The 17,690-nt window shown below is 40.4% G+C and overlaps 1 protein-coding gene across 4 annotated transcripts in view; it reads right to left on the bottom strand.

Annotated features, from left to right (window-relative positions):
- ALKBH3 (alkB homolog 3, alpha-ketoglutarate dependent dioxygenase) overlaps window positions 1-17,690 on the bottom strand; it is a 30,476-nt gene that overhangs the window by 3,816 nt on the left and 8,970 nt on the right. For all 4 annotated transcript variants that reach the window (XM_081098848.1, XM_081098850.1, XM_081098847.1 and 1 more), the window contains 2 exons: window positions 17,251-17,339; window positions 11,203-11,412 (listed from right to left, as the gene is read on the bottom strand). In XM_081098848.1, the coding sequence (XP_080954974.1) occupies window positions 11,203-11,412; window positions 17,251-17,339 (299 nt within the window). The remainder of the gene's footprint in view (window positions 1-11,202; window positions 11,413-17,250; window positions 17,340-17,690) is intronic.

The following is a 17,690-nucleotide window of genomic DNA, read 5'->3' as shown; positions in this document are numbered from 1 at the left end:
CATGGCTTAGGATAAAATTTTCCATCCCCGATCCCAGTTAAAAGAAGTTTTTAGGGCCACAATCAGTCTACAGGGTAGGTTTTATTGGTCCTGGTCTCGGTTTTCCACGCATGTGAAACCTCACAAGTAGATGGGAAAAGGAAAAATATATATTTTATATTAGTGGAGATCAACATTCTCCCTCCTTCCCAACGACAGTCAGTTCATTTGAATGTTGAACCATAATTTCCAAGGGAAGTAGGGCTTCCCAAAATTCCACAACTCTCATGTCCACCTCACCAAGATATGAGCCTTTTTAGTTTCCTTTAGAACAGTGGTTCTCAACCTTCTGGCTCTTTAAATACAGTTCCTCATGTTGTGAACCAACCATAAAATTATTTTCGTTGCTACTTCATAACTGTAATGTTGCTACTGTTATAAATCGTAATATAAATATCTGATATGCAGGATGGTCTTAGGCGACTCCTGTGAAAGGGTCATTCGACCGCCAAAGGGGTCGCAACCCACAGGTTGAGAACCGCTGCTTTAGAAAAATGCTATTTAGGAAAAAAAATTCTGGATGTATTTATTATGTCATTACTAACCACCCAACAGACAGGAAATCTAAACATTATTCTCTTCATTGGAAAGGTAACTTCACACTGTATGAGCTCTGTGTTGATTTTTTCACATAATTATTCCTTCCTTGTCCTAAAAAAGTGTCTTAGAGATTACAACCATCAATGCCTGAAAAATCACCTGTTGGTATAGATTTTCTTTTTACTATAAAATCAACATAAGCTTGCCAAAGTAAATGATGCACTTGTAATTTGCCTGTTCAATGTCTGCCTTCCTACTCTGATAAACTCCATGAGGGGAGGTCAGTGTTGTCTTGCCTTTCAAAATATGCTCAGTGCCAATCATCACCTACATCAACAAATAAGTGCTGAATGACTGAGGAAAACCACCAAGAAATATAAAAATCACCTTTAATCCTACCATCCAGAACTCATAAAACACATGTACAGGAATAGTCTATAGATTATTCTACATTATTCCACAACCGTGTTCTCTACATTTTAACACTATGTTGTGAGCATCTTCCTATGTCTTAAATATATGTATTTCAAAAATATGGCCATATGATATTCCTTTGTCTGAACATATCCTTCCTTCTTTAATCTCACAAATGTATTTTATCACCTGTTTATGTTAGGCGCTGTGCTTATGGTAAGGATATAGCAGTGAGGTACACATGTTTGGAGATTGAGATTTTCATTTACAAGTACTGCTAAAAAGGAAAGAGAAAGAAAAAACTACTGCAAAACATTTCTGAGTCTATTTCTAGAATATATTCTTAAAATGGAATTGCTGGATCCAAGGGCATGAACTTGAAGCAATTTGAGTTATACCACAAGGCTGCCTTCTTAAGAAGGTTGTGGTAACGAATGATTCCATCAAGAAAGTATGATAGTGTCTGTCTTCTGGCCATATCATTAATACTGAACATTATCAACTATCTACGATAAAAAAAACTTAGAGTTATTCTCAGAGCCCTTTAATTAATAACCCAGATCAACAATTTCTCACAAGCCTATTTGCTGTTTGCACCTCTGCTGTGAACTCTCTGCTCATGTTTTTGTGCATTGTTCCACAAGATGTTAACATTTTTCTTATTGATCTGTAAGCGCAGATAGATATTTTGACTTTGTCTGTCATACTCATTTGCTACTTGCCTTCTGTTTTATCATATTTAACACAGAGTAGCCCCAAAACTTTTAGAGCCAACTCTAATGACCTTTCTTTGGCTCTCCTCCACAGTTTTTGTGCTTAGAAAGTCTTCTCCTATTATGAGGAAAATTAAATATACAACTGCATTTCCTTTTAGCTTAAAAAAAAAAGAGGGTGTTTATATCTTTTAGATTTAATTCTAATCCACTTGGAGTTGAGTTTTTTTCTCTCAGGCTTCTTTTTATAACTATTTCCAGGTATTTAAACCGAGGGACCTGCTGGACTTTTTGGACAGGATTAACCATGGTGTGTGCTGCTCAGGTGCCAGGCATGCTAACATACTATAAATACATTATTTCTAATCCTCACTACAATCCTCTAAGGGAGGTTATATTATCCATTTTTCTTAAGCCAAGGGAGCTGGAGGGAAAGTACGTTTCTAAGGCAGGAGGTGGGCAGGGCTAGAACTCAAGCTTATATTTGCCTAGCTCTAAAGCCTCTATACTTTCCATTATTCTGTGCTCTCCAAAGTGACCTCTGTTCCTTCTGAAATCCTGCAATGTTTCCTGTCCTGTCCTAATTATGTGGCACCCTGACTGCACTGTAAAGATCACAAACACCAGCAAGTAGCATGAACAAGGGGTGTGGGCCGAGCACAAAACAGCAGGGAGTGGGGACCACGGAGAACCAGGGAGCATGGGGCCTGCACAAGGATGGCTGCTCTGCAATGCCAGCTCAATGTCCCCCCATGTTGCCAAATCTGGGAAGCTGATAAGTGAAATTTTTATGTAAAAGCTCTTGAGTTATCAATTTTGGCAACTAATGCAGTTTCTTTAAAAATACTGGGTAGTATAAACAAAACAAGTCTGAGGACCAGATTCAGCTCAAGAGCTGCCCAGCTGTGCTGCCAATGGACCCATCACATGACTCCTCCTTTTAGGCCCATGTCTCCGTCCTCCTGCCTGACTGGTAAGCTCCTAAGCAAAGCCATCATCTGCTGGGCTTCTTGATGGCCCTTTGCTATTCCACATAGTAGCGCCTGATAGGAAGCTCAGGACACACACGCTATTTCATCTTCAAGAGTCCTATTCTTAATCTCAGGTACATCAACTCAAACGGAAAAGGCCGTTGAAAACACACAGGAACGAACACACACACACACACACACACACACACGCACGCACGCACACACACACACACACACAGATTACTAAGTGCTGGGGACATAATAATGAATAGGACAGAAATGGACCTAGGCCATATGGCGTTTGCAATCTATTGCCAGTTTATGATCTCCTAAAAATAATGTAGACAAAGATAGCAGAATCAAAGATAATCTTGAACATCCAAATTTAGGGGGTTGAGGCAAAAGAAGATACCTCAAAGGAGACAGAGAAGTAGCAATGAGAAAAGTATGAGAATAACAAAGGTAATATAGTATCTCAGAAGCCAAAAGGAGAAAGTAAAAGCAGCTAATAGATGGCTGAGTTTCCAGCAGAGAGGTGATGGATACTGGTGACCAACATTACAAGGAAGAAGAGAATAATGACGGAGAAGAGGCAATGTGTTTGCTCTTTCTGTCAATGGCGTCGTATACACCACAGTGGTGGGGATGTATCTAGACAGCAGGTGTTTCCAGAGTGAGGTAGGTTGTGAGGAAAGGGAAACTGCAGATATAGACAACTTATTGCAGAATGTGTGCTTCAATACCAAGAAAAAAAGCAAGATGTTACTGTGAATGTCTGGAGCGTCAAGCAAAGTGTTTCCTCAAGATGGCAACAGATACAATAGGGACTTCCCTGGCTCTATGATCCAGGATCAGACATATGCGGAGCTGCTTGAGAAGTATGGCCCAGGCTTTTGTTGCAGACTGAAATACTTCAAAATCTAAATGTTAGCTTGTGCTACAGCTGCTTAACCTGCTGAGGGCCAACTGTCCCTTGACCTGCCCTGGCTCCCAATTTATGACTATGCCAAAATCATTTTTTTGCCCCCCCCCCCCACCCCTTGCAAATTGTGGTGTTGACTGGCTTTGAGAACCTCGCTGGCTTCTAGGCTGCTTCCTGGATCATCTACTCTGGCAGCTATATTTAGACTGCAGCGTTGTTTCTACAGCACCAACACAAGAGCACAGCTGGACGTCTTGTCCACAGTGGTAATATATTTTTAAAATCTGACAAAAACAAGCATATTAGCTATGAAAATTATGGAAAGACAACAGAGCTAGGGCCCTGCAAAGCCATCTCTACAGTGTTCTGCTGACTCAAGCCACACTTTAATAGTAAATGACATCCTCAGCATCGATCTGAAATACATTAATTTCAAAACAGAAGCAGCTGTTTCTGAAATAAGATCTGCTTAAGTGTGGCTAGCTGAAAAGCATAGATTTGAAGTCCCTGAGGTTATCTGTTCAAAAAGGTTTTAAACTCACTTGCCAAAACAAATCTTTGGGTTTTTACCAAACTCTTTCCTGATTTTTTAAAAATATATATTTTTATTTATTTCAGAAAGGAAGAGAGAGGGAGAGATAGAAACATTGATGATGAAAATCATTGATTGGCTGCCTCCTGCACGCCCCCTTACTGGGGACCCAGCCCGCAACCAGGGCATGTGCCCCTGACCAGACTCAAACCCGGGACCCTAGAGTCTACAAGCCAATGCTCCATCTGCTGAGCCAAATAGCTAGGGCATCCTGATTTTTGGCACTGATCTGGCATGGAGGGTTCTGGTGAGGTAAGTGAGAATAGTAAGCACAAGGACTGGCACATGCACTCAATCATTCTACCCTGGCACACCGTAAACTGTGCCTCACCAATGCCACACTCACTCACTTATGGAAGAGGGCTTGCGAGGTCGGGGCAATCACTCACTGCAGAGGCTCTCTCCGCAGGCATCCAGAACTTAGCACTGCACACAACACTAGTACGGAGATGCCCGTCTTTCCTTCCAGACTGGACAGGTTAAAGGCAAAGGCAGCTGAGTATGACATACTTGCTGATAGTGTTTGCTGTTCAGATTTGTTGTTGATATAGTACTGGGGTAGGACAGGGACAAGAAGTTACTAAATTTAAGCAGAAGCAAACTTCTTTACACTTACTGTCACGGTTATTTCAGCTACACAAATGTGCATTTGAAATTAGAGGAGTTCGTGAGATGAAGATTCCATTCTTGGTAATATAATATTTCCAAGAAATGCACCTTAAAGGAACTGTTATCTCAAAGAGCTTTCACCTCAGACTGTTGCACCAAACACAAATGCTCTCTTTCCTCTAAGGTTTAATGAAAACATGTTCCACCATTCCTGACATCCGGCTGATCCCAGTCCCCAGCAAAAGTGCAAACTTCTCGTCACCTGTCAACAGCAGGGCATTCAGCCACACACCATTCCTGGCACAGCCTGACCAGACAGAATCACACCCCACCCTCTCCTTCCTGCACCTTCCACTGTGTCTTTTGAAATTCCCATTCGGTGATAAGCAAATACCCCGATATCCTCTCAACCTTGTGTGCTCTGAGGAGTCCCTCTACATTTCCTTGTCCCAACTGAAACCTAGCTCTCACCAGAAGACTCCAAATTCCCTGAAACTTCCTCATGTGGAAGGTGACTGTGTCTCTCCCATCCAGTAGAGCTGAGAAACAAGTGGCAGGCCTCCGAACTTTCAGACCATTATTCCCATGCCCCTCTTCAACACCCTGCACCTTGAGTTTCATCCATGTGTCCCTCCTTCTCTGCCTCGATCCCACACATATTCAAGGTCTAACAACCTCCTAACTGGTCTACTGGCTTCTACTCTTGCTCCTTTCTAGTCCAGGCTCTCACAGTAGCAACAGACCCTGTAAAATTGTCAGTCAGAGCATGTTGCTCTTCTGCTTAACATACTTCAATGGCGTCTTGATGTGCTTAAAATAAAATCTACTCCTTCCTGAGGTTCATGAGTCTCTGCGTAGCCTGGTCCTGCCCACTCGCCCCATCCCATTACCCGCTACTCTCATTTGATCACTTCCTCCAGCATGGGGCATCCTTCTTCTTCAAATTCACTAAGCTCCTTCCTGCCTCAGCTATGCAATCATCCACCATGAAAATGTGGCTTGTGAATAAGAAATCACCACAAGGCTTAGGATTAGTTCCTATGAGTAAAGAGAAGGGAAAACCCCTACCATTGGGAAAGGTCTAAAAAAGCTGAGTTTGGAAGCAGACCCCATACCCAATAACAACAAATCTCGTTGGTTGTTCTCCTAAGACTAAATGCACTATTACCGGAAGCACGAAAGTGGAGGGCTCTTTGCAAAAATTAATCATACCCAGTGGCCACCAGAGCCTGGATTCTAGCCTGACATAAAGCCCCAAGGAAGCAAAGGATGATTCCAACTCCCAAAGGATGTCAAGTCTGAAGATAATTCAAGTCCCCCCAGGACTACCTGCTTACACATGCACCCATGCATTTACCCACTCACTCCCTCCCACTCTCCAAACCCCTTATAAATGACCCTAGAGATAGAAGCTCAAAAACTCAATCACCATGCCTGATGCACAGGCCCCTTCATCCTCCCCGAGCCTCCCTCTACTCCTTCAGTGAATGCCATTTCATGGGCCCAGGGGATCTTGGAGTTCAGCTTCACTGCTAGTCATTTCCTTTTTCAATTCCCACATCTACAAAGTCACCACGACATCTAGCATTTATAACAGCTTAAAAAAATTCACTGATTACTGCAACAACTTTCATAGTGCCTTTCCTGGGAAAACTTTCTATTACTCCTATCAAGTGGCTGCCAATTACCATATCCACCTACAAAAAAAAGGAGTAAGTATAAATGAGGCAGATGAGTGCTTTTTACCAACATCATTTCAGAAATAGGAAACAAAACTTGATATTCTAAATTTCATTAGGGTATGTATTAAAAAAACGATGATAATCAAGGATTTCTTTCAAGTATTTCTTATAATTTCTCAGGACAGATGCTGTAAGAAGGGAACAGACTAATAAGTATGGATAACTGGAACAGCATGAGGGGGTGCTAGCTAAGGGGGAGGTTGTTACTACTCTATGAAATACTACACACGGTTTATCTAGTTTTCAAATTGAAGCTAGTCACTATATTATTTTGGATTCCAACATCATCATTTCTTCTAAAGTCCTGGAAAAACGTCAGTATTTATGATCAAACTGACCTTTTTATACTCTGCTCTTAGCAAGGGAGGCACTGGGAACTCCAGTTCATTGGGCACTCTCAGAGCCTCTGCCATTAGAAGTGGTTTTACAACCATCTCTCCTGGTGACACACACAGGGTTCACATCCCTCAGAAGGTGCTAGAGGGAGGAGTGGTAAGAGAAATATCTAATTTGCCTCAACTCAATCACCTTATAGTAGATAAGAAGCCCCTCACCTTTTCAGGATCCAGCTGATGGACAGAACTTATCCAAGAGTAATTTGCTACCAAAAAAAAAAGGCTTTTGGCATCTAAATCTCCAGTGTATCACAAACTTCCTGTTATTACCTAATAACAACCCCCAACTCAGCCATCACTGTTTCCATGGTAACTGACGGAGAAATAGCAGCCTGCCAAATGGCTTTTGTAGTTCCCCATCCAGCTTGTTTTTCAGTATAGAATTAAAGCTAGCTGGGCGAAGGACCAGACTAATCTTTACAACAGGGACACGATGCAGTTTGAAAAGTACAACTGCATTTGGGACAAGGAGTGCAGAAAAGCTTTAACAAACAGCTTGCTAGAATAAAAAAGGTTCTTGGTTTCTAAACAATGTCTACTGAGGTATATTTGGTAAAGTTTACTTTTGTCTTAAGACGGTATATCCTGACATTGGCAAGTAAGTAGATAGATAAAGTGTGCTATTCACTCAATCTTTAACTGAATTAACAAAAGGGATGGGGTGAATGGAAGAGCAAGATCTGGCTAGTTTACTATGCCCCAAGCACCTTATTATCACTAAAGGAAACAATAACCTACTCTACAATCACAATGAATGGGCAGGACAGTGAAAAAGGATGGGCATCTTGGAGGAGAGAAATGTGTAATCCCGGGGATGATGCAAGCATGAAACTGACTGAGCCAACTGCATGAATTAGAGGGGCACTGATGCTTAGGAAACAAAGATCTCCTTACCATCTCAGCACAGGGAGAGATTGTTAGGACTACAATGTGAGGAACTGGAACAGCTTTCAGAAGATCAGCAGCTACAGAGATCTGCTTAAGGTGTCAGACCAAAACAAACAGCTGCTGCAGGGGTGGAGGAGTGTGAATGTAAAAAAGAAAGACTATTTCTCTTTGAAAGTACTCCATAATTTAAATAGATGCCTCTCTGTCTTAACATTGCATATTTGAATGAAGTGCAGGAAATCTCATGATTCTTCTATGTCAGTTTCAAATGAGAAACTGACTCAAGTCAAACAGCTATTAGCTTCCCTTCTGATAGGCTAAAACAAACTGGATTTTGAAAGAGATTCCTCTGACAGCTTCCAGCACACTCTGAATGTCTTGGTGACAGGCAGGAAAATTACAACCTATAGTGCCATACAAAGACAGGTGCCTAAGAGCTACAGAAAGTCAGGCTCCTACAAATTCCAAACAGCAGACTCACCCAATTTATGCTTTTGAATTTATGTTTTACCTGAGGTTGTATGAGTCATGAGTCACGTTCTCAGCACTATCACTGGAGTGTGGAAAGAAAGTAGACAAAGACTTGCAATAACCATTTCCTTTCGATCCTTCAGAAAGCTATCATTTTAATAGGATGAAGACAATGTGCTCTAGATGCATTGCAGGCTGTCAACTAAAGAAAGGCTTTTGCACTTCTAGTTTTGCTGGATTTGCGGAGCCCTAGATTTTTATTTGTTAAAGAAACTGGCAGGAGTTTTTGAAAAAGTTTAAACGTGGGTCCTCTTTACCCAAGAATGGGACCTATAGGTTGGGGGAGGGGGGGGGAAATTCATTTATAAACAGTATACACTTATGCATGATCATAATTTAAATATATTAACATTTAACTTCCCCATCTTAAACAAAAGCCAGAACTGAAGGAATATACAATTGCATCAAGTTCAATCATAGCTAAGACTATGTAGGAGGAAGCCAAACTTATTAGAGTCAATAACCTGAGGTACTGACACACTTAAATTTCTTCCCAAATCTGTTTCCTTTGCCAACATTATTTCAAGATCTCAGGCAAATTTTCTTACTTATTAGATCTGTATTTTTATCAACTCAGCTACCATCGTTACAGTGCAGATTCCCTTGCTACTGGCAAACAACTAAAGGGCCTTCACCGCATAGTGTTTCATGGCCTATACTTTCCCCCATGTTCATCAGATAGACTCCAAATGCCTTGAGGAGAGAGGGCTTCAGTGTGAGCAGCCTCTCTCTTTAACAGGTGTTGTTCCAAGTGGTTGCCCTGAGAAACAGTGCTCTGTGACAGTTACATTCCCCACCCCCGCATTAACCTATAACATAACTGAAGTATGTTACCAAGAAACAGCTCTTGAACACCATGAATGTTTTCTATCAGTAAATGAAGACCTTCAGCTTCCTGGAGGCGAAAAGGAATGGGGATATTCTGGGCACAAGAACATTATTAATGCTTAATAGTAGCTGGAGACTGCTTATACAGTAAAACTAATTATCCAGAAGTAATGCTTTGGGAACTCTAAAACTTCAATCTATAAAGAGGCAAAAACGTTTTTAAAAGAGGATGATGGTAAACGTACGGGTGTAAAGAAACAGTCACTGAATACGTAGATAGTTGGGAACAAAGAAAATAACTGTGAAGAACCAGACACTAGGATTACAGTGAAGGTTATGTTGGACACATTACAGCTTTTTGCCAATTGGAAGGAAGGAGGGATGACCCGGGGGGAAGGCACAGCACGAGTGTGTGCTGGATCATGACCTCCAAGGGGGAGGATCACTTCATCTTTTTCGTAGCGACAGCCCTGCGCCCAGGACCACACTCAGCACATGGCTGGTGTTCCACATGACTGGCCTGAGAAGAGGGTCTGAATTAACAAATGAGACGTGGTGTTTCTCTGCCACTCATGTAACAGGAGTCTTACTAAGGGCAGGATGGATTCTTCACATGTGTGCACCTGGGATGTAGCTGAGTGGAAGCCGCTGTAGAGAAGCATAAGCAGACATAAAAGGAATACGGCAAAGGCCGGGCACTCTGCTTCTCGAATGGTGTTCCCTGGTGCAAGAGAAGGCCGACTGCCAATGAGAGTGTGAAGGCTACTCAAAGTGCTCAGGGAGCAGGTTCACCCAATAACTAACGCAATGGCAACTGACAATCCCCTGCTAACATCGATCGGTTTCTGTGTAAACAAAGTAAAGAAAACCTAAATCAATGGGAATTATACATACAAAAGGTACTTAATGGCATAAATGTAAAATAACACCTTATGCTTCAAAATACTGTGCTGGGAAACCCAAACACATGTCAGGAAACAGTCCAGTCCATTAACTGCATTCTCAGAGAAGATGTCTGATGAAGGACAGACACAAGCACTGCTTGATTAACAGTAACTATGAGGTCTGGATCAAGTCATATTCAGGACAGCCTTCCAGGCCCTTCCACACTGCCTGGGTCTGGTTCAATGTTGTAAAAGGAATGATCGGGAACCTTGCTTAGAAAAAGACACAAACTCTGGAAATAAGATAATTTGGTAGAGATTTGTTTTTTTCTCAGAGTTTCTACTATCTTTCTATCTACCCTAGTCCTAAGCTTCTATACTTAAAAAAAAAAAAAAATTAACAGCCTTGTATTACTCTACGTTATATAATACAAGAGCTGGGATGGAAAAATGAAATTACTGAATAGTCAGTTTAGTCACTGCTTTTCTATCTGAACTTGGACAGACCACCACCACCACCAATATCTGGCTTGAACTTCCTCTCTGAAGGAATGGCAGGTGCATCCATATTACGGGAGAAGGCTAAGGAGGCAATGCGGATGCACGTGATGCTTCCTCACAGGGAAGAGGCAACAGTGCCATGAAGAACACTCCTTCCTTTCCCTTCTCACCCCCTCTAGCTTGGGCCATCTCTTTATAAGTCCTCCTTTACAGCATTCACCATCATTGTAATTATGTGGGTAATTAGTAATATCTGTCTATCCCGTCTCCAGGAGGACAGGGGCTGTGCCTGTCCTTTCCACCAAGGACAAATTTTCTTACTTATTAGATGTGTATTTTTATCAAATTAGTTCCCATAGTTACAGTGCAGATCCCTTTGCTACTGGCAGACAACTAAAGGGACTTTACCAGCACCTGGCACATGGCAGGCAGTGGCGGGTAGAAAAGTAAATGAGCGAATGGGCACTTCAGAAGTCAAAAGTTAACCATGGGGTAAGCAATCAGTTCAAAATGTTTCACCAGCAAATCACACACTTCTATCCTCTAAATCTGAAAACAGGAGCACTCTTTTTTTCACAGAATAACTGGAGGCAGGAAGAACATAAAAGTTAAAAAACAAAAAAGAGCACTCACTGGCGGCGGCTTCTTTCTCATCTCAAAAGTGCGCGTGGCACCGAAACTGAGAGAGGCAATGACCGGGCACCTCCCTAGTGAGGGTTCATCATCGCTGTGCCAGTCCACACTGTCCTTCTCATTGCGGTAAAGGTTGCAGAGCAAGGAGTTGAAGGTGTGGCCCGTGTTCTCCTCAATTTGGTTCTTAAGTGTGCGTAGCACAGGGTGCCACTGCAGTCACCAGGCCAAGGAAAGGAGCAGAGAGCCACATGGAAAAACAGAAAGAAAATGCAAAATCAGTCGCATTTTATACACAGGAGCATGGAATAAGCAAACCACTTGGAATGAAATAGAAGGCGGGAAGAGTAGTTTAATTCCCATCCGTTATTTCTATTTTGAAGCAAGTTAACCTCTGCAATTTTATTAAGGTACTAAACTTAGTATAACAACTCTATGAGGACCAGGCCTATCTACCCATCTCATCCTTTCCATGTTAAATACATGACCCTTGGAAAGAAGAACTGTCCATTCAAGGCAGTCACTTTGGTTGTCAATAAGGTGGGAAGTGGAGCAGTGAGTCTGGTTTGCACCACAGTTGATGGGCTGCCAGGTAGATAGCAAACACAGACTGAAGTGTGAGGAGCGAAACAACTTTCTTGCTGGGTGGCCCTCTGTCCATCCTATTCCTATTTTATTGTGAATGGCAGAATTGCTTTAAAAAATATTTAATATTTCCAGAGTGGCTAGTTTTCTAGAAACTCAACCTAATGGGGGAAAATACTCTTTTCTACAGGATGAAATTATGACATAGCCTTGATAAGTGTATAGTCTGTGAACTAGAGAAGATTTAAGCAGATCCACAGCCCTGCCTGCTGAGCACCAAGTTCATTATGTAGTTTATACTTTAGAAATCACAATCTACACTACAGGAAGCTATGACCCCTGACCTTAGGTTGTACTTTGTAGCTATAAGCAGCATAGCTTGTATTGATTCTTATGTTAAAATCCTATGTCTTCCTCCAAGAAAACGCAATGCTTTACAGAACTTCTTTTAGGACAGTGGTCGCACTATCAAAACCTACTGAGGACCCCATAGACCTTCTGTTTATATGGGTTACGGCTATGAGATTTGCCATGTTAAAAATTACAGCTGAAAATTTTTTTTAGCTATTGGTTAATTCATTTAAAAAATAGCAAACTCTGTTAAAGACACTATAGCCGTAACCGGTTTGGCTCAGTGGATAGAGCGTTGGCCTGCGGACTGAAGGGTCCCAGGTTTGATTCCGGTCAAGGGCATGTACCTTGGTTGTGGGCACATCCCCAGTAGGAGGTGTGCAGGAGGCAGCTGATCAATGTTTCTCTCTCATCGATGTTTCTAACTCTCTATCTCTCTCCCTTCCTCTCTGTAAAAAAATCAATAAAATATTTTTTTAAATAAGAAAAAATAGCAAACTCATTACATGTTAACAAAATAATGTTTTATGAAAAATAACTATATTTTCTAATAAAACAATGGGGGAGAAGAGCAGAACTACTTTGCAAGTCTCTTTAATGTCTGGCTTAACTGAAGCCAGCTGACTGTCAGATCTGCTTCTGTATTCAATCTGTTACAGTATGTTGTTTTTGCTGAAGTACATGAAGAAAATTGCCTTCACACAGATATGGGGTCAGAAAATAGTCTTTTATAGCCTTTTCAAATAATTACAGATAGTCTTTGATATCACACCAAAATTCAACAAGCCCTGATTTCTAAAGGTTAGTTGCAATGTGGAATCTGAAACTGTATGAACAAACTTTTCATATTGTTATATTTAAATCATTGGTCCATGCTGCATTTCGAATGGATCTTTTAATCCTGTATACTTCTGTAACATCTAGGAAATACTGGTTCACTGAGTTACACAGATCTTCTAACTGTTGACACATTTCATTATATAATATCAAAAAAATCACATCCATTAACTTTACCATGGATCTCATCAGAAAAGGCAAAGTAATAAGAAGAGGTCAGGCTCAAGGTGGTGGTTATGAGTTTTTCCAAAATGCTAATTTTTGCTTGAAAATGCAACCTTTATCATTAGTAATAAATCCTGTTGTTTTTCCTGAAGTGACACTTCATTCATTTTTTGAAATATGTCTGCCAAATACTCAAGTGTGAATAACTATAGTTTGTCTGCTAGTTGATATTTCAAAGAAAAAATGGTCCATAAAAAAGTAGCCAGTTCAGCTTATGGCTTACACAATAATCACACACTTGTTTTTTCTTGATAACCACCATCCTGGGCCTGTATCAGGATGCTTTGCACATACTTTCCATTTCCTCAAACTATTAAAAAGATTGAGATTTCATAAAACTAATGTTTACTGCTTCATCCAGGGATGTTCTTAAAGGAAACCAGCATTTTTTTTAAAAACTGGAAGTGCACAAATGTGAATACAATGGTTATTAGTACAGTTTGATGACAATGCCTGGTTCAAACTAAGTTATATCCACCATTACTTTTTTTATTCACCTTCAGTGCAAATTCAACATAGTAAAAATGTCACCCAGTCTTAGTATTACTATAAAAATAGTTAGACCTTGTGGATTTCCAAAGAGGATTTCGTGGCCCTCCTCCAGGGTCCATAGATTGTACTGTAAGAACTGATACGTTACAGAAACCCTTCAAAGTCCATGTTTGAGTTTTGGTAACGAAGGAATGAATGTTCAGCAAAGGAAAGCATAATAATAATGTTATATTATTATTATTATTATTATTATGTATATCCCATGGCTACTGTCAGGTAAAACTGCCAGAGAAGCATATGGGGGAATCATTCAGCTTTGCTGTGATAGGGAAACCATAGCAAAAGCTGGGAATCCTTGTTATGAATGTTAGCATTGCATTCTAACAGAGGATTTTTAAAGATAAACAGCGATAAGAACAAAACTTAGATAAATAAAACAGAAATCTTATTAAATTACCCTATATTCAAGAGAATAATTTTCAAAGTGAAATTCCATAACAATGTTAGCAAGCCATATTTCCTATTTATTTTATAGCTTTAAGCTTAACTTCATGGAGATAAAGATCAGATGCTAGAATTATACTCAACAAGAAAAACCAGAATGTAATGAAGGAAGATAGCTTTTCTGCCATGCGACTGAGATACCAATTAGCACTTCCCTGACTTGCTTCAGGACTGAGCACTGTAATAACACCAGGTTTGCATTATGTTTCTAAGTGGCTATGTATTTTTTCTTGGTTATTTTTGGTGGTGAAGTAAGGAGAAAAGGAGAAAAAGGGGGATAATGAACTAGAGGATTAATTTAGACTCTCCACCCAATACTCTATATACAGATCCCTCAGAGCTGAATGTCTAAATTAAAATTCAGCGTCATCTCACTGTGCAGTGAAGCCATGCTATCCTTAAAAGACATTTGAGGAAAAGAGTCTGAGAAAATATGAATCGCAGAAGTGAAAGGACCCATTCAGTGGATTCCAAACAGTGTTTTGTACAGTCTTAGGTACCTCAGAGGTGCCCCTGGGATTACCACAGGGGAAAGGAGAGGCAAAGTGGTGGGACTCCAGGCAGCTAAGGCACTCTGCTACTTCCATATGTTGGGTTCATATGAGATTTAGTTTGAGCAAAGACTAAAAGAAGTTTAATAACCTATGATTGAATCTGCTCCTGTGTTACACGATATTAAGCTTGAGATAATTATTTTAAAATCAAACAAGTATCCCCAATACACACATATATACACATTAGTGAATCCCCCTTAAAAAATATGAGAAATGCCCTGGTCTAGTGGTTCAGTTGGTTGGAGCACTGTCTCATACACCAAAAGGTTATGGGTTTGATAAGGACACATATGTAATACCTTAATCAATTAAAAAAAAAAGGTTATGGGTTTGATTCCTGGTTGGGACACACACCTAGGTTTTGGGTTTGATCCCCAGTAGGGGTGCGTATAGGAAGCAACCAATGGATGTTTATCTCTTATATCTGTGTTTCTCTCTCTCTCCTTTCCTCTCTCTGAAATCAATAAAAGCATTTTTTTAAAGCAACAATGAATGCATAAATGAGTGGAACAACAAATCGATGTTTCTCTGTCTCTCTCTCTAAAATCAATTTTAAAAAAAAGAATAAAATCTTACCATTTGCAATAGAATGAATGGACCTAGAGGGTATTATGCTGAGTGAAATAAGTCAGTCAGAAAAAGTCAAATACCATATGATTCCACTTACATGTGGAATCTAAAGAACAAACTAAACAATAAAAATAGAAACAGACTCACAGATACAGGGAAAAGACTGATGGATGGTTGCCAGAGGGACAGGGGTTAGAGGACTGAGTAAAAAAGGTGAAGGGATTAAGAACTATAAATTTGTAGTCACAAAACAGTCTCAGGGATGCAAGGTACAACTTAGGGTATATAGTCAAACAGTGTTGTAGTAACTATATATGGTGCCAGGTGGGTACTTGAAATATTGGGGTATAACCTTATAAAGTACATGACTATCTGACCACAATGCTGTGTAGCTGAAAATAATACAAAATAAGTAATACTGAATGTAAACTGTAACTAAAAAACAAAATTTAAATTATAAGAAAGAAATGAAGTATACATAATTTATTGTATTCTTTTCATATATTTGCCTAAAATGAAATAAAGAGACTGGAACTAAAACATCAGGTGGAAGAATTACCCAAAATTTTGGTATTCTTCATGTTTATCTGCAGTTTCTAAATTTTCAATAATACATACTTATTACTTACATTATAATAAAAGGATTGTCATTAAAAGAAATACCTTCAAGAGTTGTCAAAATGTCCTCCAAGCATAAAAGACTACTCTATTCAGCAGATCTTATGTGCCTTATGTTTATTCTAAAGCAGTGGTTCTCAACCAGGGGCAGTTTTGCCCCTCAGCAGATGTTTGGGCAAGTCTGGAGTCATTTTTGGTTGTCATGGCGTGGTGACAGTGCTTCTGGCATTCAGTGAGCAGAAGTCAGATTAACTGCTAAACATCCTACAATGCCCAGCACAGCCCCAACAACGAAGAATTAACCAGCCCCAAAGCAGTAATACTAAGGTTGAGGAATCCTGTTCTAAAGGATTAACTGGAATAAATGAGGAGCTTCTCCTCCACAGCCTGCTGAATCCTCAGCTTCTCTGCTGTGACTGCTGACAAAAAGGTACATTAATTCGGACAGGAACATGCAGCAGTCTATGTTGGGTTGGCCTAGTTCCATTCTCTTGTTTCCAAACCAACCTCAGATATAAGGTCTCAACACCTCCCTGGATCACATTCTAGATGCAGCCCAGAAACAAAGCGCAGAGCTCTCTCCTTACGTAAAAAGCCACGACCCCACACCAATGTTTTACCCACGAACATTTTAGCACAGGGATAGTTTATAATTATAAATTATGGGAAGCTCTGAAGTGTGTCATGTCACATTTCTGTTTATCCCAATGCCGTAAGCAAACTCCACTTTCTTCAAAGTCTCTTTCCATAAAGCATAACATTATCTACCAAAGGCAAGATTCCAGGGACTAAACAAGGAGCTGTTTCTTGGATCTCAACTCCATCCTCTGGACAAGCTTAATTTATATACTAGCATCTCTTTGTCTGTCATGGAAATTTTTAGAAACAAGCCAAAGCAATAAGTTGAGGTCTAAGAAGAAATCCAAAGTCAACAAGAAAAACACCAATGTTTTCCACAAATGACAACACAGCCTGAAAAATGAAGAGATGTTCTGACCTCGTTGGCCAGCCATAAGGACTCTGGGCTCACAGCAAATGTGTCCCAGGGTATGCACAGAGGGCTGCAGCCAGATAGGCTTGGGGAACGGGGAGACAGGAGAAGAAGTGGTTCATTTTCCTGAAATCCAGGAGTCTGATCCCATTTTACTTCAGTTCCACATTTTCTCACCAATGACGGTGCACACACAGACTCAGTGTTTGAACCCAGAGGGTTTTTGAACTAGGAACCATCATGCAGCTCTGTAAGGTGTTTTATTGATCTTTTCTAGTACTCTACAGTTATGTAAAGAAATACAACAGCAATGTTCCAACATACGTGAGGATTTGGTTCCATAGTGATTCTGGAGTAAGTGTAAGGAAGTTCTCCATACCATGCTGTGAGTCTTGGTTGCTGGTAAGTTACATCTGAGAAAGAAAATACAGGGCCTTTGAAATGGTTTAATGCTATTTAAGGTGTACCTACTGAGTGCTAACCACAATGTGCAAAAAGCTATGAGAAATACAAAGGCAGAGCAAGGATGGGCTCTGACCCAGGCTCCACCTTCATAGAGAACATGCGATTTCAAGATGAGAAGAGGTGTTGGCAGAAACAATCTGAGCAAACTATGAGGTGAGAAGGTGTGACTTAGTTGTGTCAGACACAAATAAGAATGAAGAAGTCAACAAGAGATAAGGAGGATCTAAAAAGCAGAACCCAGAGTCTGAAGCCTTGTAGGTAGGAATTTGTGGCACCAAAATCCCTACAAAAAAAAACAG

The sequence above is a fragment of the Myotis nattereri genome, assembly GCF_964212035.1.
Source record: "Myotis nattereri genome assembly, chromosome: 9".
Classification (NCBI taxonomy): Eukaryota; Metazoa; Chordata; class Mammalia; order Chiroptera; family Vespertilionidae; genus Myotis; species Myotis nattereri.
Note: the sequence above shows the minus strand (reverse complement) of the source record. Positions and strands in the feature narration are given on the sequence as shown.